Here is a 21,847-nt window from a genome sequence, read left to right on the forward strand (position 1 = left end):
AACAGAGATATGCGAGACCTTCCTATTGCTGGCCAAATGTGTAGGTGACCATGGCCATCGTTTTCTGTATTACATAGCTGAGTGTACAGATGATGTAGCCTTTTTATATCAGAAACGTACATGACAGGGAGGGAAAACCTGAGCTACACTTGATGAAGGACAGAGAAAGATGAAGAGTTTAGGTTATGTAGGAACCCTCAGTATGATCATGTAGCCATAGTCGTTTGTAAATAAAAACATTTTAAAATATCCTCTGATTATTAGTTTAAAACCTTTACACCTGACTACTAGTTCACAACCCAGGTGATGTTGAGATGTTTTTATGCATATATATGATGATTTTTCTGTACAAGTTTGATGATCTCATTTGTGTTCTGATAAACAATAAACTTCTCGTAGGTTCGAATGACTTTGTATTAACTGGAAAATGTTACTGAACAAGGGAAATTTAAGGCACAGATTAGGTTTTAACTGTTGGAAGAATATATAGATTATGTATAGAATGACAAAACTTCTGTTGTATGATCCTTTGAACAGAAATATTGAAACATTTTTGTGTTGCATGACAAACAAGATTGAGGCATTGTGCATATTACAGCAGTGAAAGTTGTGACTATGATACCTTGTTCATGGTGTATTTTTTCTTGTTTTTCTCAAGTTTGATTGATGAAACATTCAATCATTTACATTCTATGGAGATATGTTGTATCCTTATTTAAAAATATATATATACATGTATATATATGTAGGGGGGAGGAGCTTATGGGTGATTAGTTATTACAATTTTTTGTTTTGAAAATGATTTTTAGCTTGCATTGCACATAGTGTCATTGAGTGTATCTTTTGATGAAGGTTCTGTCATCCATCTGTCCACCCGGCAACTTTTGTCTTCATCTGGAAAACTATAGGCAACTTTGGACTGGTCTAGGTACCTGGGTTGGAGTAACACTTCTTTGCCTCGTTAATATGGATGTCCTTGCCCTACTTTCAAGATCATAGGGGTCAAATCATGTTCCAGAAGGTCCATGAACTGATATTTTGCCAGTAGGTACCAAGGTTGGATTGCTGTAGTGCTTGTATAAATGACCTTGACTTACTTTCAGGGTCATATGAATTGTATATCTTTTGAAATGTTTTGAAAGGCAGGACACTGGTTAATTAAAAAAACAGGTACCTGGGATTGAATGCTACAGATTTTTCTCAGATGTTTCAGTGATAATTTGATATTGATTATCAAATCTAAATTTATATACAATGTGTTGCCATGCTACTTACCGATAACTAGATTGTGTATATATGTAGAAAATATACAGCATCCAGAATATGTCTGTGTATATATGTATGATTTAAAGGATGCTATTGATTGACAAGCCAGTATCCATTCGAGAGAATACCCTGCTATGGATTTTTGAGCCCCTACTACATAGTTTCCACAGTTATTGAAGATGATCAATGTGCTTTCCCAACCATCATCCCCTTCTGCACCCTCGGTTGTTTACATTGATTATTTGATGTGTATCTTTTTTTCACAATTTGTTGTTTTATTCTTGTTATTTGTAGTATCACAAGTATGCTTATTATGTAAATATGTATATAGATTAAATCTTTTATAATGTTAGTACACAAGGGGGATTACTGTTGGAGGAAACCATGCAGTACTGATTGAAAACCCTCAAGATAGGGCAGATGACCCTCTACATAGTGAGTGTAAGGTATCATTACACTCCTTTATATTGCTAGTATGAGATTTGATGATAGGTATTGTTACTCTTGTTGCATACGGATGTAATATTTTAGGCTGGTTGGTCTCCTGAATTTAATTGGCTACTCGCTCTGACCTTTTTGTTGGATTTTAGCTCATGCGTGTAAATTCTGGGGAATTTGGGAATCTTATAATACATTATTTCACCACAACATTATGTTCCAGCTAAAATATCATATTTCATATTGAGAGCCCAGGTTGTATTCAGCTTCTTTGATCATACTTAACACGGTCAAGCCACCTATTGAATATTCTATTTCTCATGCACCTTCTTCAAGGTCACTTGCAGAGTCTAGTAGCTTTTTTCTGAAATCCTCCAGGGTCTAGTTGCTTCTATCTTTTGTGAATTTTCGCACTTTTAGCTGCTCTGGGACACCTCAGAGTCTGATGATTAATTGAAATTAGTGGATTAGTAAGTAATTTGTTTTACTGGAGTAGAGCGAGTAGCCCCTGATAAGTAGATTTTATGTTTAATAATTGTGAAGTTATCAACAGGTGAACCTGTGCTTGTGTGTATTGATGTATATATAAAACAGGGGTGAAATTTGTTAATGAATAAAACACCTCTTCTTCAAAACCAGAGTATCAAGAACAGCCATTACTTGTTATGTATCATGAATGCCGAAATTATACTGCGGAATCAGATTCATGGGATTCCATTTTCATCATTTTCCAAAAACATACTCTTTGGAGGACACTTGATGTCATTGATAAATATTGCTTAATGAGTCTGCTTATATTTATTCCAATAGTTCAAAGACATGAGTTTCTTGGATTAAGAGCACCCATTAATTCAACGAATGTAAATCCCTAAGGAAAGTAAATTATTGTGAAGTATATCATTTGGCAAATAATAAAACATACAATTGTTTTGGAATTATTTTCTTCAATAGCTGTCAGAGTGGTTTAGGTCCTCTTAGCCTTTTTGTGTTTTAATTAGTGATATTTTCAATGTTTTATGTATTAAAAGTGAAGTTGTTATCCAATGCACATTACAGGATTTTTTTTCTTCAATTTTAAAAAGGACTTATGTACTACATGTAATAAGTTTTTGTTTGGAAAATAGAAAATGCAATGAATATTTTGATTTTTTAGCGGAAGGTCAAAGCTATTTGATATCAAGCAACGATATATCTGGTGCTTCTTGATGCGTTTAGAGTCAGAATATCCTTAAGGCCTATGGACATATTTTTTGATAACTTTTTATGAAATTTTCATGTGTCTCTTGTTTGTTTTGTTTTTAATTTGATGTGTTATTGATATGAACACATTAATGTTATGACTGAATCAAGGTCGATAACTCCTGTGTATTTTTTATATTTCCATGCCTGAAAAATGTTGGTCTTAAGTACTACAATTTTTACAGAATGGACAATTTACAATATGTGGTGTTTTTCCTATTTGTATATAGATGTTTATATATGTGTGTTAACACATTCATACTGTGGTATTTTTTGAAGAAATGTATACATGAACTCACGTTTTCTTGTTGAATGTAAATATGGATATTAAAATTATTAAGATATATTTGATATATAAATAAAAACACCATGTCATGCTCAAATTTGCCAAAAATGATCCTAAAATTGTCATGACTAGGTGTTGTTATTTTCAGGTCGGTCTGAAATTCAATATGGCTGTCATAACAGCCATCTTGAAAAAGACATGTTTAATTTCTTAAGTTCTGCTGATGACTTAAAACTGAAATGTAGTGAAAATGTTGAGAAACTGATACAAAAAAAATGTATTATCTATTTTTACTGCTTAAGTTCAAAACTGTTTTAATCGTTTAAACAACTGATGACACTACCATTACTTCTATTATATCATGTATAGGTCTTAAGAGTCAGAAGACCATTCAGGCCCATGGACCTCTTGTTTGATAACTTATTCTGAAATTTACTAGTCCATCAACAGTGTGAATAATTTAGTGACATGCAATGTTTTGGCAATATTCTGGGTCTTTTGAGAAATTTCTTTAGAGAAGAAAATAATTTTTGAAGAAATCATTTTAGCAATGTCATTCAACTGCACAAGTTTTAAAAAGTTGATTTCTTCAAGTACTGGAATATGATAAATAAATAAATCTTAGTTTTTTTTATCTTATTTTATACATAATTCATACTATGATTACACAAACATGAAAGGTAACAAGCATGTTTTAAATGTTTTGAAAAATTTCTTCTAAGGAAGAAACTATTTTTGTGAAAGAATAATTTTAACAGTATCAATCAATTGCATTAAGTCTTTCTTACATCTATTAGGGCCATCTGATCCAAAAAGTGTTTCTTCTGTCATAGTGTGCTGTCCGCCACATGTTAACTTTTGACATTTTAAACTTCTTAAGGTCCAACAATGGAGCTGAGTTGGAACTTGCTCAAAATGATCTCAAGATGGTCCTGACCAAGGGTTGTTGTTTCTTAATTACAAAAGTCAATATGGCAATCATGGCCGCCATCTTGAAAAATATATTTTTAACTTTTTGTCAAGTTCCAGTGATGCTATTGAACTGAAAATTGGAAGGAATGCTAAGGGAGGGAATCTTATAAAAGGGTTGTTATTTTTCAGCCTTGTCAAAAGTCCATTCTGGCAGCTGTGGTGGCCATATTGTAACATGATAGCACAATAATGATTCCTCTCAATAACATCTGTTTCAGACTTCTCAAGTTGTACAAGTGGGATTGGGCTGAAACTTGCTTGCAGTCATCCTTACAAGGTCGTGACCAAGTGTTGCTATTTTTTTAATCGGTCCAAAGTCCAATTTGGCCACCATTTTGAAAAACACATTTTAAAATTTCTTGATTCCCCTTGTGCCAATGAGCTTGAATTTGGTAGGAATGTTGAGAAACTGAAATGAGGCATGTTTTTTGCCTTTACTGCTTAACTATTCTAAACTCTTTTAATCATTTATTAACTGTTCCTTATATCACTTCTGTTGTATAAAGGTTTTTATAGCCAGATGACTATGAAGACTCATATGTCTCTTGTTTGTTTTGTATTTAATTTGATGTGTTATTGATATGAACACATTAATGTTATGACTGAATCAAGGTCGATAACTCCTGTGTATTTTTTATATTTCCATGCCTGAAAAATGTTGGTCTTAAGTACTACAATTTTTACAGAATGGACAATTTACAATATATGGTATTTTTCCTATTTTGTATATAGATGTTTATATATGTGTGTTAACACATTCATACTGTGGTATTTTTTGAAGAAATGTATACATGAACTCACGTTTTCTTGTTGAATGTAAATATTGATATTAAAATTATTAAGGTATATTTGATATATAAATAAAAACACCATGTCATGCTCAAATTTGCCAAAAATGATCCTAAAATTGTCATGACTAGGTGTTGTTATTTTCAGGTCGGTCTTGATTTCATTATGACTGTCATAACAGCCATTTTGAAAAAGACATGTTTAATTTCTTAAGTTCTGCTGATGACTTAAAACTGAAATGTGGTGAAAATGTTGAGAAACTGATACAAAAAAAAATGTATTTTCTATTTTTACTGCTTAAGTTCAAAACTGTTTTAATCGTTTAAACAACTGATGACACTACCATTACTTCTATTATATCATGTATAGGTCTTAAGAGTCAGAAGACCATTCAGGCCCATGGACCTCTTGTTTGATAACTTATTCTGAAATTTACTAGTCCATCAACAGTGTGAATAATTTAGTGACATGCAATGTTTTGGCAATATTCTGGGTCTTTTGAGAAATTTCTTTAGAGAAGAAAATAATTTTTGAAGAAATCATTTTAGCAATGTCATTCAACTGCACAAGTTTTAAAAAGTTGATTTCTTCAAGTACTGGAATATGATAAATAAATAAATCTTAGTTTTTTTTATCTTATTTTATACATAATTCATACTATGATTACACAAACATGAAAGGTAACAAGCATGTTTTAAATGTTTTGAAAAATTTCTTCTAAGGAAGAAATTATTTTTGTGAAAGAATAATTTTAACAGTATCAATCAATTGCATTAAGTCTTTCTTACATCTATTAGGGCCATCTGATCTAAAAAGTGTTTCTTCTGTCATAGTGTGCTGTCCGCCACATGTTAACTTTTGACATTTTAAACTTCTTAAAGTCCAACAATGGAGTTGGAACTTGCTCAAAATGATCTCGAGATGGTCCTGTTATGACTGAATCAAGGTCGATAACTCCTGTGTATTTTTCATATTTCCATGCCTGAAAAATGTTGGTCTTAAATTTACAATATATGGTATTTTTCATGATTTTTTATATATATGATAGAATGTGCGTAATATTCTTCCAGGCATGTGCACATCAACTCACATTTTCTTGTTGAATATGAATATGGATATCAAGATTAATAACATGTATTTGATATGATATCCAAAAAAAATCATTGAGAGATTTAGTGAAACAGAAAGATGTAGTATTATACCAGACATCTGCATATATTTAGATTGATGAATTTTTAAGTCACCTGAGACAAAGTCTCGAGGTGACCTATTGCGATTGCCTTTTGTCCGACATCATGCATCATAAACTTTTGACATTTTCTGCTTCTTTTGGAAAACTCCTGAACTGATCTCAATGAAATTTTACAAAATCGTAAACTATAGACTGAGGGGCAGGGCTATAAAACTGTCAAATTGATTGAAACTTCAAAAATCTTCTCAAATCCAAGGTATGGTAGATTCAAAAAGATAGATGGAAAAGCATTCAGATGCTTTACCAAAATTGTAAATTTCATGACCTCAGGGTCTCGCATTTCCATCTGGAGAGGGGATGAAGATTACTACAGTACATAATATAGGAAAATTACATTTTTTAACATAATATGTTTGTTTTCTTTTGGAAATAGTTCAGACTTGGTTAGGATTGTTAGTATAAGATGAAGGTTTGAGGAAAAGCACATATTGAACTTGGCTGACCCACAGGGAATGATGGGCAGGGCCAAAAACGGGTCAAATTGACTGAAATTTCAAAGATGTTCTCAACACCCAGATATGATTGTATCTATTTAAATCCTGTTCTTGGGTGGAAAAGTTTACATATTTAAAAATTACATTTTTGAAGCCTTAGCATAGGACAGCAGTTAATGTTATACACAGTTTACATTTGCATGTAGTTAAAATTATCTTTCTTTCTTAATAATATCATTTCTATGACTTGTTACAAGAAACATTGTAATTCAGGTGACTGTTAAGGCCCTTGGGCCTCTTGTGTGAGAACAAATTCAGTATAAAAATTATCATAAAGAATACATGACTTTTATTATCATTTCTTAGCTCTGTAAGATAATCAGCTTTACTAAGATGAAGAAGGTAAGTCTGACTGTAGTCTGTTCATCCTGAGTCAGCTTTGTATACCCCCAGCCCCTATCGAAGTCTGACTGTAGTCTGTTCATCCTGAGTCAGCTTTGTATACCCCCAGCACCAAGCGAAGTCTGACTGTAGACTGTTCATCCTGAGTCAGCTTTGTATACCCCCAGCCCCTATCGAAGTCTGACTGTAGTCTGTTTATCCTCAAGCAGCTTTGTATACCCCCAGCCCCTATCGAAGTCTGACTGTAGTCTGTTTATCCTCAAGCAGCTTTGTATACCCCCAGCCCCTATCGAAGTCTGACTGTAGTCTGTTTATCCTCAAGCAGCTTTGTATACCCCCAGCACCAAGCTAATTATGACTAGGCTGTTCATCCTGAGGCAGCTTTGAACACCCTCAGTACCAAGTGGTCTAAGGCATAAACCGTTATCGTTCATCTATCCATCTGTCATTCATGGTTAATAAATTCTGGTATTTATAAGTCTGTAATGCCCTAATATTGATCGAATGGCTTCTTTAGAACCAAACACTACTCAAAATAGAAAAAAAAACAGATTTTACCATTAACCTTCACCATCAAACACCATCTGTAAGATTTAACATCAAACTTCATCATCAAGCTTCATCATTAAGTTTCATCTTCAACCTCCATCAGTAAGAGTTGCTATTAAGCTTCATCAGTGAGCTTCACCATCAAGTTTCATCAGTACACTTCACTATTAAGCTCCATCAGTGAGCTACACCATCAAGCTTCATCAATACACTTCACCATTAAAAACCATCATCAAGCTTCATCAGTACGCTTCACCATCAAGCTTCATCAGTAAGCTTCACCACCAAGCTTCATCTGTACACTTCACCATCAAGCTTCATCTGTACGCTTCACCACCAAGCTTCATCAGTACGCTTCACCATCAAGCTTCATCAGTACACTTCAACACCAAGATTCATCAGTAAGCTTCACCACCAAGATTCATCAGTACGCTTCATCACCAAGCTTCATCAGTACGCTTCAACACCAAGATTCATCAGTAAGCTTCACCACCAAGATTCATCAGTACGCTTCATCACCAAGCTTCATCAGTACGCTTCAACACCAAGATTCATCAGTAAGCTTCACCACCAAGATTCATCTGTACGCTTCACCACCAAGATTCATCAGTAAGCTTCACCACCAAGCTTCATCTGTACGCTTCACCACCAAGCTTCATCAGTACGCTTCATCACCAAGCTTCATCAGTACGCTTCACCACCAAGCTTCATCAGTACGCTTCATCACCAAGCTTCATCAGTACGCTTCACCACCAAGCTTCATCAGTACGCTTCACCACCAAGCTTCATCAGTAACCTTCACCACCAAGCTTCATCAGTACGCTTCACCACCAAGCTTCATCAGTACGCTTCATCACCAAGCTTCATCAGTACGCTTCACCACCAAGCTTCATCAGTACGCTTCACCACCAAGCTTCATCAGTAACCTTCACCACCAAGCTTCATCAGTACGCTTCACCACCAAGCTTCATCAGTACGCTTCACCACCAAGCTTCATCTTTACTCTTCACCATCAAACACCATCAGCCCGACCCCAAAAGGAGAATGAATAGAACTAATTCCTTAAAATCCTATTTCTCTGTTAGGAATGATCACTAACATTTGGTCAGAAGTATCGTTTGGTGAAGGGAAATTTTGCAAGGTTTTTAAGATCCTACTCCTCCGATAGGAATGAATGAATATTGTCAAAATTTGATGTGAAACATTCTTTGGTAGAGAGGAATCAGTTTTGTATAAATGGTAAGTCTTGGCCTCCCTGTGGGAAAAGATTGGGCCCAAATAGACGAAATGGAGCAGATTCTTTTTATAAAATTGTACTCTTCCTGTAGTAATGATTGTTTTGAACTCAAATTTGGTCTGAAGTGTTCTTGGGTGAAGGGGAATCAGTTCTGTATAATCCCAGCCTCCTAGGACAGGAGGGGGTGATGCACTATTGGGGAAATTTAACTTCTTAAACAATCTGTCTTCCATACAAGGATATTGTCAACGTTTGGTCTCAGGGATATTTTATCAAAAGGGAAATCATATCAGAAATTGTTCGTCACATTTGAAGTTCTTTATTAAATGGCTGAATCGCTAAATTTTCCAGGTGACCGATGTAGGCCCCTTAGGCCTTTATTTAATCACGTTCTCGCTTGGTGTACTGTCTGGTTTATTAATGTACTTTAAAAAGGAGACGGATCATATAAAAATAATTTGAATCCGATTCTAATGTGTTGCTCTTATATATAGCCACAGTCTAATCACAGATGCCTACACACATACCGATATGGTTCACATACATAAACCTACACATCAGTAGACATTTGTGGGAAAATCCCTTTGGTATAATAGACATGACACACCAGGAACTATGGGCCTTTTGGTTTTCGTTAACATGAATTACGTCCCTTTCTACGCGCTCTTCATTGCGTGCAATAACAACACGTGTTGGAAACATTTAGTCAGACCTGTCCATCGCTCAAAAATGGTGCTACAGCGTGTTGTGTGAGTATTGTGCATGGAACCGTTGATAGATAACACATTTCTACTCCAATGAAATAGTTAAAGCGAAATGATTGCTTTACCGTGTGGTGTTTTAGGAAATAGTCCGGTGAAAATAGTGCAAAAAAGCGAATTAGGATTTCTCACAATTTAGCACTAAATCGACACAAATGGCAGATATATTATCGTTATAAAAATTGTGAGTGCTCATGATAACTGGTTAGTTGTGTAATAGGAAGGAAAAATAAAAAAAAAAAAACACTGTCACAGCTGGGTTTTGAACTATTGACCCTTCCGTCTCTAGCCAGACACTCTGCTACTTGACTCCAGGGAAATTCCCACTAGACGAGCTTAGTAAGGCCACCTGTACTCTCAACTTCTACACTACTCAGTCTTTCACGAAGTCTTCAACCCCAAAGACAACAATCAAGGTTCAATATCTCCAAGGAATCATCTCAATCACCAATATGTTGTACTCTTGGAATGTTCAACGGCACCAAATATGTAAAACACGTAGGAAGGAGTAATGAAAAACACTGTGGCACCGCTTGGGTTTGAACTAGCGATCCTCCTGCCTCTAGACTACTGCTTGACTAAAGGGGAAATTCCCTTTCCCTGTACTCTAAACTTCAACCGTTGATTATCGTAAACATAAGTTGTCGATTTCTTGAAGTCTAATAGAATATGCTATCCATGAAGATTCCTGTTTTCTTGAATAGATGTCACTGTGAATATTTTCTTCTCATTTCCCATATTTTGCTTTAACTGATGTTTTGTACCTTCAGGTATACAGTTAAGGTTATCATGTACAGAGTGTTATGGTTCTACACATTGTTAATTTAAACATTTTTATCATCCATACACTAAATATGAGTATTGTTCCATTTTAAGTCAATTAAGCATGTGAACATTGACAATATGTTGATATGTTACTAGAGTGAGATATCAGTGAGAATTTCAACAGTACAGGTTTCCTCTGATCGTTATCATTTGCTGTCAGCTGACTATATTTGGATTGCATTTGTCTTCATATCACATTGCTTTGTTTACCAAAAAATAGAAAAATCGAAAGCACTTATCATTGGTAAGGAAGGCTGGCAACAATTCTGAATGGCAGTTATTTGTAACAGTCAGCATTGTTTTGATACAGAGCATCCATGTAGTAGCAAATGACTACCTCATGGAACAACATACAGGAGGCCCATTGCATGCAGTCCAGAGTAATTAGGGTAGTGTCATGGCCAAGGGCAAAACCACAACAGCAAAGACCAGTTAACATCTCAGCTTTAATAAACACAAACTGCCACAGGATGGAAGCATTGAAACCACAAATTTTCATCCAATAATAGCCTATGCCATCATTCTACCGGCTGTGCTGTTGCAGCTCCTAATTTGTTCCAACTATTTTGTGCTTTCAGAAAACCGAAAACCCAAAAGGGTAAGCGGTTCTTGGAAGGAAGGGAACCAAAAATTACAGAAAATACAAAGAATGCTATCTTTGTTAAGGGTGGCAACACCAGTATGACTGTTACCCAAGCTATGAAAGAATTGGTAAGAAATGATGTCATACTATATTCTGTTTCTCTTAATGGATTCTAATTGAGTACTGTGTAATTAAAATAAAGTTAGTATGATATTAAAGTTTAAAGTTTTTCTTCTAAATATGTTTTTGAAACATTTACTTCTTGTTGTTAATGTCAATAGAACCCAAGATCTTATAGAACAACCAGTAGAAGATTTCATCGCAACATGTTGATGACTTCACTGTCACCACAAAGTGTATTATTTAAAACTTTCCCGAATTTTTTTTTTTTGTGTGTGTGTGAGATTTGCATATTTAGAAATGATATTGGGAATATCTGTCTCATTTGGTGCTCCAGTTCCAGGATACCACAATATCAAACATTTCAGTGAATGGAATGCATGAATGTTTTTACATTACAATGACTACTGTAAAATAAATTTTGAGCATATTATGTTTTTCTTTTCCAGTATCTCCTTAAGAAACCAAACGCAGTATCCTACAAAAGGTAACTACATGTATTTATAGTAACAGTTGTTCCTTATCGTCTTCATGCTCAGAGAATAAAAATTTACATTCACCCTTCCTGTATCTGAAGTATACAATTTATTCTTTAAAAAAATAGAACTTTTTGAAAATTCTTGTTACATCTGATAAGTGATTTTGGCATCTTAGTCCTTATATTGTGCAAGTTCTTTTATTATAATTTCAATATCTCTGTTGTGAATATCTGTTTGAAATATTATAACATATGATTTTTTTGAACATCCATCTTGCAACGTTGCTTTTTTAAACTTTATTGAATTGCCTCTTGTTCTGGAGGAGGTATCAATTTGAAGTAATCCTTCTGTTATTTCTTCATCATATTTTTTTTTCTTTTTTTCATGCAGAAAAAATATTTTACGGCCTTTTGAAGATGAAACTCCACTTGTAAGTTTACCTGATGATTAAAAAAAATGAAATGAATATTATTTGTTTCCAACTATTGTTCTTTCAATCCCTTGCACCCCACCCCTCTCCTACCTACAATAAAAAGAAAATAGATAAATTAAATATAGGTGTATTTCTGTTTGTCTTTCTGATCCAGATTTGAGATGATATTTAATCAGTAATGAATCCCATAGACATACTGTTTCCATTTTTATATAAATTATTCAAGGATTATTTATACAGAAGGTACTTTTTCCCCCACAACTTCTTCCTCACAACTTCCTCTCTGCAACAACTCCCTGGTTCACTGTTGAAATGTTTCAATTGTTTTTTTACTTTTATCACTAATATTAATGTACATTTCTTCTTGTTTTTTAATAAGTTGCTAGATTTAATTTCTTTTTCTCTTTTTTTTTCTCTCCAGGAATTTTTTGCCAAAAAGAGTGATGCTGCCTTGTTTGCTTTTGGCTGTCATTCCAAGAAGCGACCAGATAATCTTATTTTAGGTTTGTTTATGTTTTATTTTAATGCAGTCACTTAAAGACAACAACATATTACTATCAGTTTGTGTTTCAGAAAAGGTTTTCTACCCTTGTACGTCTGCCTTGCAATGAACCTGAAAGGGTGTGGGGTATTGCAATCATGCACGCCATCCGTCCGTCTGTCTGTCCACAATTGCATACTGCTTATTATCTCAAAAACTACATCACCGGTCATCACCATTTTCACTGGGGATGTTGGGCCTATGGACCTACCCAACCCATTCTTGAGATAACTTTCCACTCACCACAACCACACATTTCCTACTTCATAATAAGGCTGTGGAGTATTGCCCGTGTTTGCGGAGCTATTTTTTCCTTACTATGATAAAGAAGAAAACACCATGACAGGATGTCAAGAGTAACAACAGCTGATCAGTTGTGAGAAATATCAGTTTTGAGATGGTGCACTTTTCCCAATGAAAAACAATCACCGTATTTTAACATTTAAATAAACCCAATAAATTATTGACTTAAAATTGATTTAATACAAAGCTCTGAGTGTACTTGAATATTGATCATCTTTGAATGGTTGTTTGGTGCATTGTTATTGGTTAATCCTAAAAATGTCTGTATTAAAATAGTTTTTGTTTTGCAGGACGGATGTTTGATTTCCATATACTAGATATGTTTGAGTTGGGGATTGAGAATTTCAAGTCCATGTATGAGTTGCAGGTGAGCTAAAAAAGATCAAAATAACAGTACTTGTGAAACCTAATCCTCAAGCATTTTCATATCCCTCACTGGCGTAAGGGGGAGTAATCCATTCATGCAAGGTGTACAAGATATCTTATAAATGGATGGATAGATCTATTTCTGGAGTATGATTTTGTTGAACGATCAACCTTGACCACTTCAGATATAAAAAGCTTGTGCACAATTTAGCTCATATTTACTCTGCAGCGTCACAGTATTAAGTTCTACACCAGATTGAAATTTGGAGGCCATCAGTCAAAGTTAAAGGTCAAAGGTGAAAGTTCACCCTTGAACATCTCAACAGATTCAGTTAAAAATATAAAGATTAGGGAATATGGCTTTAATCGTATGATTGCCTGCTCACTTTGTTTTTATTTCTTGTGCATATTTTCCACCTTAAATACTACCTCTGAGATGTTTTCTTGAATGTGTAATATGTTTGCTTTCAATTACAATAATTAAACTGCATATGGGCGATGTCCAGAGAGATGTGAAGGAATGTTACAAAACAGGGAGGATTCGACTTTCAACAAAATGAGATAAAAATAGACTCCATGTGAAATTAAAAGCAATATAATCGATAGCAGTGTTTATTTAAGAGAATGACTGCACTGATAAACTTAATAATTTTAATTTAGAATTCTTCGTCAGTATCAATACTTACTGGCAGTCATATAATTTGTAAGGGTTTTTCCATTGGAATACTTAAGCCACCATTTGTTATTCATACCGACTGTGAATGTCAAGTGATGGCAGCTGGTTCTTTCGTGATAACATTCACTATTGAAATAAATGAAAAGAAGATTAATTTGGGTATGGCATTTATAATGGAGATAAATGCCACCTGAATTTGGTAGTGTTATAGAGGCCTTGTATGTGGGAGAAATACTAACTGCCTCAGATAGGGAACATTAAACCTCACGCCTCAGATCTTCATCTGGTGTATAGTCGAGCAGCGACTGCCGATAGAAACATGTTGAGTCACTACTTAGTGTGAATGCTGCCATTTAAAAATATATGCTTGAAATATTCTAAATTAAAAAAAAATTAATGAGATAACTTTTTCATAGGGAGCAAAATGCAACATGGGTAGCAAGCCTTGTCTGCTGTTTGCTGGGGAAGCTTTTGACCAAGACTTGGAACATAAAAGGTTGAAGAATCTTTTTATTGGTAAGTTTTATGTAATTAGTCTAAGGGTCCAAGACACGACTCAAGATAGAAAGTTGGCATATTTAAAGACAATGTCAAAGTATTTCTTTGCATTTTTACTGGCTGGCAGTAAACATCATCCGTTGGCTTATTACTGGACATGGGTATTTTACCAGATAAATAAAATATTGAATTGTCAACACAGAAAAACAACAAAGAAGATACTGACATGTCAACAGAATCTTATTCAAATTTCAATTTGATGGATAAATGGCAAAAAATGAACAAAAGAAAGATTTACAAGTAGGCCCCAGAAAAAGTACAAGGGTAAGACAAGGTGTTCCAGAAGGGTATACATCTTCTGCTACATCAACCACACTTGCTATGTAAATCTTGGTCGATCAAAGTAAATAATGTCACATTCTGGAAATAAGAAGTTAAAAAGGACGAGTCAATGAATAACAAGCTGTTTATGCTGATATCTAACATTTGATTAAAACATTTGTTTGATATGATACCATCACCAAAACATATTATAGCCCAACTTCTTTAAAACAACTGAATAAACTTGGAAATTGATATACAAACTATATGTACTTTAAGGGTTTTGGTAAAGTGATAAGTAATTGTGCTTTCTCAGTGACATTTTGATAAGATAATTTTTGTTTCTTTTTCATATATTTCTTGTTGGAATGGTGGATATTTTCGTAGAAGTTGTAAAGATGTAAAGAGTTATCTCCCTACCGATATTGGTATATATCTGAAATCCATACAAATTTTGTCAAAAACACAATAGGCACCATTATGCTGTTGATGTCTGTGGGTGATTTTTTGTTTGTTTTTTTTTTCAGATTTTTTCAGAGGCCCTGTGGTAAGTCAGGTACGACTCGCTGGCCTGGAACATGTGATACAAGTCACTGCATTAGATGGAAAAGTACAGCTTAGAAATTACAAGTTAGTAAAAAATAAAAATTATTGCACTAAAGAAAAATTGCTGACTTTTACTTTATTTAGAAAAATCACTGACTTTCACTTATTTAGATCTGACCAGATTTCGACACAGTGAATATATACAGCTTTATTTGAATTGATCAGCAATGAGAGTTTGACCATCACTAAGGAGAAGATAATGTCTTATATCGCACAGATGTTTATATTAACTACTTTGTAAATGAGAAATTCAACTTGGCAGAGGGTTTTACAACACCTGGTCAAGGCTGTTGTGAGAAAATATTCAAGATGAATGTTGTTTGAGAAAAATGAGTTTAAGCGTACAAAGATATTCCAAAAACTCATTTTTATCAGTGTTTAGATGTACTGATTTTGTTGAATATGGTGAATACCATACTGCAGGGCTGTTTTCTCAGAGATGATATTTCCACTTAGAAGTACATTAACATTACTGCCAAAATTTATAATAAGACACAGATGTATAAGATGTCCTGAATTTCTAATGATATAATGTAATGGTTTTAGAAGAAATTGGAGAAAATTTTTACCTGTAAAAATAGCCAGCTTAATGGTAAATATTACGTACTCTGTATACTTTTCTTAATTGATGATTAGTTGGTTCAAACAAGTGTAATGTTCTACAACAAAAACAACAATGGATTTATTCATACCCAGAATGATATATTTATTCCAATGACATATGTTAATATATTTTTTTAAGTGTTTAGAATATAAGTAATGTTATCCATGTCAACTTTCATTTTATTGTTTGCCAATATAAATTCATGCATTCAGATTACATATGAATTCAACGAAAATCAATCTCCCATGGAAATTGATAACTTATTTTGAATTAGTGTTTTTCTTATAGTTACAGATCTGATTTACTTGATATTTACAATTCAGAAAGTGAATATAGAAGATTTTATGATCTAACCATACAGGGAAATCCTATGTGATAACCATTGAAATTAAAAAATTTCAAAAAATTACTTATCAACAGAATTCTGATGAAAAAGTCTGGCAGTAACACTCCCAGAGTAGAGCTCGAGGATATGGGCCCATCCTTTGACTTTGTCATTAGGCGGACAAAACTTGCCTCCGACGATCTCTACAAGCGCTCACTCAGACAACCCAAGACAGCAAAGGTTTGTTTATTATTATATAAGGTTAAAATATTACTTAACCAGTGTATTATCATTCTTGGTTCTCATATTAAAGCTTAGAGTAAGGCTTTACCAAATGGTAAAATTGAATAAAGGAGTTAAGATATCTGTCTACAACACACATTGGTGGTTAGCTATTTCCCTCTAATACATTTTTGATCATGAAAAACAGCAAATTTGTTATCATGAATTAAAGCTGTCATGCCATCCAAAATGCCCATATAAAAGTGGGCCAGATCTAATGATGTTATCTAATTGAAAAATGATAATGCAAATTTCTTGTTATTGTTGGCATTTTTAGGATTAACGTTCTTTTATTTTTCCTTGGCACAATTTACCTGGGAAGTGCAGCTGAAACAAGGCATTATATTATTGTTTTGTTCGTCTGTTGATCCAATAATGTTTTGCCCAACTGTCATTAGAGTAAATGGCTCAGATTATATGTGTTTTACAACTTGAGGCTCTCTATGTTGTTTGTGCAGCAATTACTTTAGATAGCAAATTTGACATTGTGCTAATATGCTAAAAAAAATTGATAAAGTTCTAAAACTTGTTGTGCCAAATTAAACATGTTTAAAGTTAGTTGTTTTGTACACAAAACTACACAGAATTTGAGCTTCTTTCACGGAAAGAGTTTAAAAATGGAAGGTGTTGTGGTCCCGTAGCTGAAAAAACTATAAAAAAAAGGGCAAAATGATGAAAATTTTATCTGACAGGCTATTGAATGAGCATGGTTACAACAGCTCTTTTGGTTATTTGGTCAAATGTTCTGCCAAAAGGTTGTGATTTGAACTCTTTACAACCTGTCTTTATGTCTACCCTATTATTCAAATGGCTTGAGGTCATGATCAGTTGTGTGATGCTGAGAAGAAAGTAATAAAGAGGAACTAATCTACCTAGTTGTTCGAATGGATTGATCCTTATATGGTTAGTTTGTTCATAGAAGGAATTCTGCAGGAATTCACTCAGGCTAAAAAAAGGTGTGTGGAATGTGGTAAAGAGGAAAGCTTGTTAATCTGACACCAAACCCACAACACAGGCTTATTGTTGGACGTATATGTTAATAAGCGTGGCTTGGCTAAGCGTGGGTGGGCTTATTACCAGACATGGGCGCATTACTGGATAAATGGGTCATTAATCATTGCTTGGATTGATAACTGGACAGCAATTGTGTAGGCTTATTACTTGATAAATATGACAGCAATAAAGGTTAATTATTCTGTTTTTCTTGCAGCCTAGAAAAATCAAGAACATCTCCCACAATCCTTTTGGTTCCAAACTTGGCAGAATTCACATGGACAAACAGGACCTAGGGAAGTTACAGACAAGAAAGATGAAAGGCCTGAAAAAGTCAAAGAGTTCCAAGTCGTTAGACAGTGTATCAAAAGTCAAAGAATCGAACGGTCCATCTAGTGCAAAACGAGCCAAGAAATCTGTCGACTGATCTACATTGTTATTGATTTGGAAATAAGTGGCAAAGAGATATTAGATGTGAAGCATGCCTAGAGCTGATTCTGAAGGAAAAATAAATCAGCCAGGTGAAAGATAATTTCGTAATGTGAATGACACAAAAATATATGCAAAATAGATACCAACCTGTTTGTGTTCCAGCATGACTGCTGGAAAAGTTAGGTATGACATATAACCTAATCCTCTTGGATCAGAATATTAACAGACCACTACAGGGTCCGTCTGTCTCCGTGTAATGATACTGGTCATGTGAAACAAGCCAATCTATTTCAATGTCAGTAGGAGGATAATATAAAGACCGAAGCATTACAATTTTTAGATGAAAATTGAATCACTAGAAATGAGATCTGATCATGTTAATTTTTGAGAGAAAAAAAACACAAATTAAACATCAATATTATGTTTAGATTTGAATCTGTCATCCTCTTGAATAATTCTATTTTACTTCATTAACCAATATCATATTTATATGAATAAGGATAATTTTTTCATATCATATTTTCAGATTTTAAATTTCCTTTGAGTTCTGCTGTTGGGTTTAAGATGATATTTGCATGAAATAATCCCAAGACAAAGTGTCGTTATTTTCCAGATCATTCGGAAATCCAAGATACCTCTCTTTTTGGTTACTCTCTTGAAAATCACTTTCACACTTATGAAGAACTTGTATTATGGTAGAATCAATAGAACAGATTCACTGACACAAGCCACAAATTTATTTTTCACCTTGATGGAAAGTTCCAAATGTAGCCATTTTGAAATGTGATTACACAGTCTGTTTTTCTGTGTTTTTATTTCAAACAAACACATTTCAAATTTCTTTTTTTTTGTATTTCATTTGATTCATTTGGTACCTGTTGTTACTGATGTACTTACATACTAACTGAGGGACTCTGTTGATATTTGTGTTCTTACCCAGGGACTCCAGTTACCTTCGACATGGGATGATTCAAGATCGAATGTTGTGACTTTGAACTGTCATAGTCCATATTGGACATGTTGTGTCCTTGTGTGTATGTGTATGAATGCGTTTGAGAGAGGGAATGTTTGGTTATGTAGGTGTGATGTGAGATATATCTGTATATATGACTGTAATGAAAGAAAATAAAAATCAATTGATAAAGGTATGATCATGGTTTTTTTATTTGGAATTTGCAGGATTGCTGTGTTGATGTATTTCATAACGTTGGTGGTTAAAGGGAGGTAATGGTGGTTAAAGGGAGGTAATAACTACCACTAGTGATAAAGTTAATAAAAACCATCGTATTTATCCCATGCGAAACACGTTTGCTGGGCTCTGTTTGTCTGTGTGTCTGTGTGTCCATCCATGCACACTCATTTCCCTGACTGGTGCTCTGAAACCGTTTAAGATAATCTCTGGAAACTTTATTCAGTTATCAAGCTAGTAGTGTAGTGATGCCTTTTTCTCTGGGGAAGTTCTCCATTTAGATACTCTTTCAATTACCTTGGAAACAGATATACCGATTCACAAATTTCAGCTTTTCCAGGCCTGTGCTCTGGAACCATTCAAGATAATTACTCAACACTTTGTACAGTTATCAAGCTAGTAATATAATGCCTTTTGCTATGGGAAAGTTCTCTATTAGAATACTTTTTTCTGTTAATATGGAAACAGAAAGACTATAAAAAAATAATATATATGCTTGTGTGTATTTTAAACAGTAGGATGCAGGGGATAATGTCACATTCTGCATTGTCTTTTTCTATTTCTTGAAATTTGAAATATCTGCTATTGTCCTAGCATTTAAACCCAGGATCACATCAGTTTCTGGCACAAAAGTCAACCATGGTCTCCCCTATTGAAGGATTCAGTTACTGTGATATACATGTTAGAAAAATAGGATATAATGTAACGATATATTGTATGATATATTGTGTCTTACATTGTATTGCCTTTATTAATTCTGTATAATTCAGATTTTCTTTTCTTCTTTTTCCTCATTGCCCTTTAAGTCAGCCATTTTGTTCTTGTCAAAGTGATCAAGATGAAGCAACATGAAATCTTAGATGGATCAGCTCCATCCTTTACATGAAAGAGTAATTACATACATAAATGACATGAGAATAATCCTTGAAACACTTCTCAACAAAATTTTACCAACAAAATCCAAGATGGTTGCCTGTCAGCTGTTTTAGTGACCAGTCCATAAATGGATTATACACAGCCAGGAACCATAGGCTTGTCAGCCATTTTGTTTTTCAGACCAGTGAAATTTTAGAAAGACCATTTAATATCTGCAATTGTCCAGAAGAAGTATTTTAAAATCTTTGAGAACTTTCAAAGATTAAACGACCTGTTGGCAGCCTCTTTCTTCAGATTTATTAAAAAAATCACGATGCAGTAGCTGGAAGTGTCTACATTCCGAATTTGGTAATTATTTATGTAATAACCATGAATATAATTCTGTCTCCTGTTGTCCATGTTGGTCTTTTAGATAAGATTCAAAATTGAACAGCTAGGGGACTAATGAAGCATAATGGTATTTGAGTGTGACCCATGCAGACGTTTTGTAGAACCAGCCATGACAAAAATTGTTGAGTACAGCCCATAAAAATTATGAAAATTGTACAAATATTATTCCTGAAAATAAAACAAGAAAGCACAGTTTTCTGTCATGAAATGCCCTAACATTAGGAGCAGCTAGTTGAAAATCTGACGAAAAGAAAATGCTTTATACATAACAAAACAAAGGGCTGTTACTGTGAAAAAAAATCAAAACATTTGGTCAAAATTGAGTGCTGTAGTTTATATGATGCGGACTAAGTTTTAAAGAGAACACAAGACAAAAATCAGTTTTGAAAAGCAAAGGGCAATAACTCTTCTATCAAAATTTGAATCAAAAAGTTATTTAGGAAGACACGATTTCATTGTAATCTGTGGCGTTTTGTCCCTGCTTGTTTGGAACTCCAGAAAGTCCGAATGATGTTTATTTCCGGATGGTATTAAAATCATGAAAAAAGGGCAATAACTCTTTTTAAAAGTCGGATAATAGAATATAAATGCCGTTCGAGAAGACACAACATCATGTATTGATGCTAAAGTGTATTAAGAATGAAGAGATTGGTTAAAAGCCAAGGGGTTCCTGACGATGAGAAAGACTTACAGTAGACATAACTCGTTCGCGCGGTAGCATGGCACTCTACCTAAGAGTGGGATGAGGTGGTCGGGTGGATCAGTGGTAACGCACTCGCCTTTCACCTAGCCGTCCGGGGTTTGACTCGTGAAACGGACGTGAAAAGGCAAGGGTCACCTGCCCGACCACGTGGGTTATCCCCCAAGTTCTCCGGTTTCCTGCCACAGTAAGACCCTCGCGCGCTTAATCCGGGCCAACAAGAGTGATTAGTAGAAGTTGAAACGACTTGTTTCGCAATTGTTGTAAAATAAATAATGTGTATAGTTTTTATAATACTGGGATGATATTCAATTCAATTCCTTTATTACAAATGCGAATAGCATATAGGATTACAAAATGATCGTACAGAAATATTACATTTCATTAAAGCAAGATGGCGTAGGACATTACAACATCATTAACAAACATGAACCAATGAAATTATACAGTGATTGTCAGTAGTAATAAGCTAGAAATATACCATTGGATTAGTTCAAATGCTTAGAAATGTATAGATAATAAAACCATCTTAGACCATGTCGGACTAAGTTTTGTTTGGTTTCATCAGAAAACATGTTTGCCCAACGTAAACTATTTAAGACAAATTATTACACAAAATTGAACGATTCAGCCTTGGTTTTAACAGCTGGAAACTTCATCACGAGGAGAAATGTGTAATA

The 21,847-nt window shown here is 34.3% G+C and overlaps 1 protein-coding gene across 2 annotated transcripts; it reads left to right on the plus strand.

The window, feature by feature from the left end:
- Positions 1–815: 815 nt before the first annotated feature.
- Positions 816–19,150, plus strand: LOC132564283 (ribosome production factor 2 homolog). 2 transcript variants are annotated; one of them, XM_060228951.1, is made up of 10 exons: positions 816–1,044; positions 11,029–11,161; positions 11,603–11,640; positions 12,023–12,062; positions 12,487–12,568; positions 13,200–13,276; positions 14,368–14,467; positions 15,298–15,400; positions 16,401–16,545; positions 17,798–19,150. In XM_060228951.1, exons 1-10 carry the CDS (start codon positions 971–973, stop codon positions 18,005–18,007), a joined length of 1,002 nt encoding a protein of 333 aa, XP_060084934.1. In that variant the 5' UTR covers positions 816–970; the 3' UTR covers positions 18,008–19,150. The 2 variants fall into 2 exon arrangements, with proteins under 2 accessions (XP_060084934.1, XP_060084935.1); XM_060228952.1 differs by lacking the exon at positions 816–1,044 and adding an exon at positions 9,549–9,613.
- Positions 19,151–21,847: the final 2,697 nt, after the last annotated feature.

Source organism: Ylistrum balloti, unplaced genomic scaffold (genome assembly GCF_031769215.1).
Source record: "Ylistrum balloti isolate Yb309-2 unplaced genomic scaffold, AGI_CSIRO_Ybal_v1 Utg372132, whole genome shotgun sequence".
Taxonomy (NCBI): Eukaryota; Metazoa; Mollusca; class Bivalvia; order Pectinida; family Pectinidae; genus Ylistrum; species Ylistrum balloti.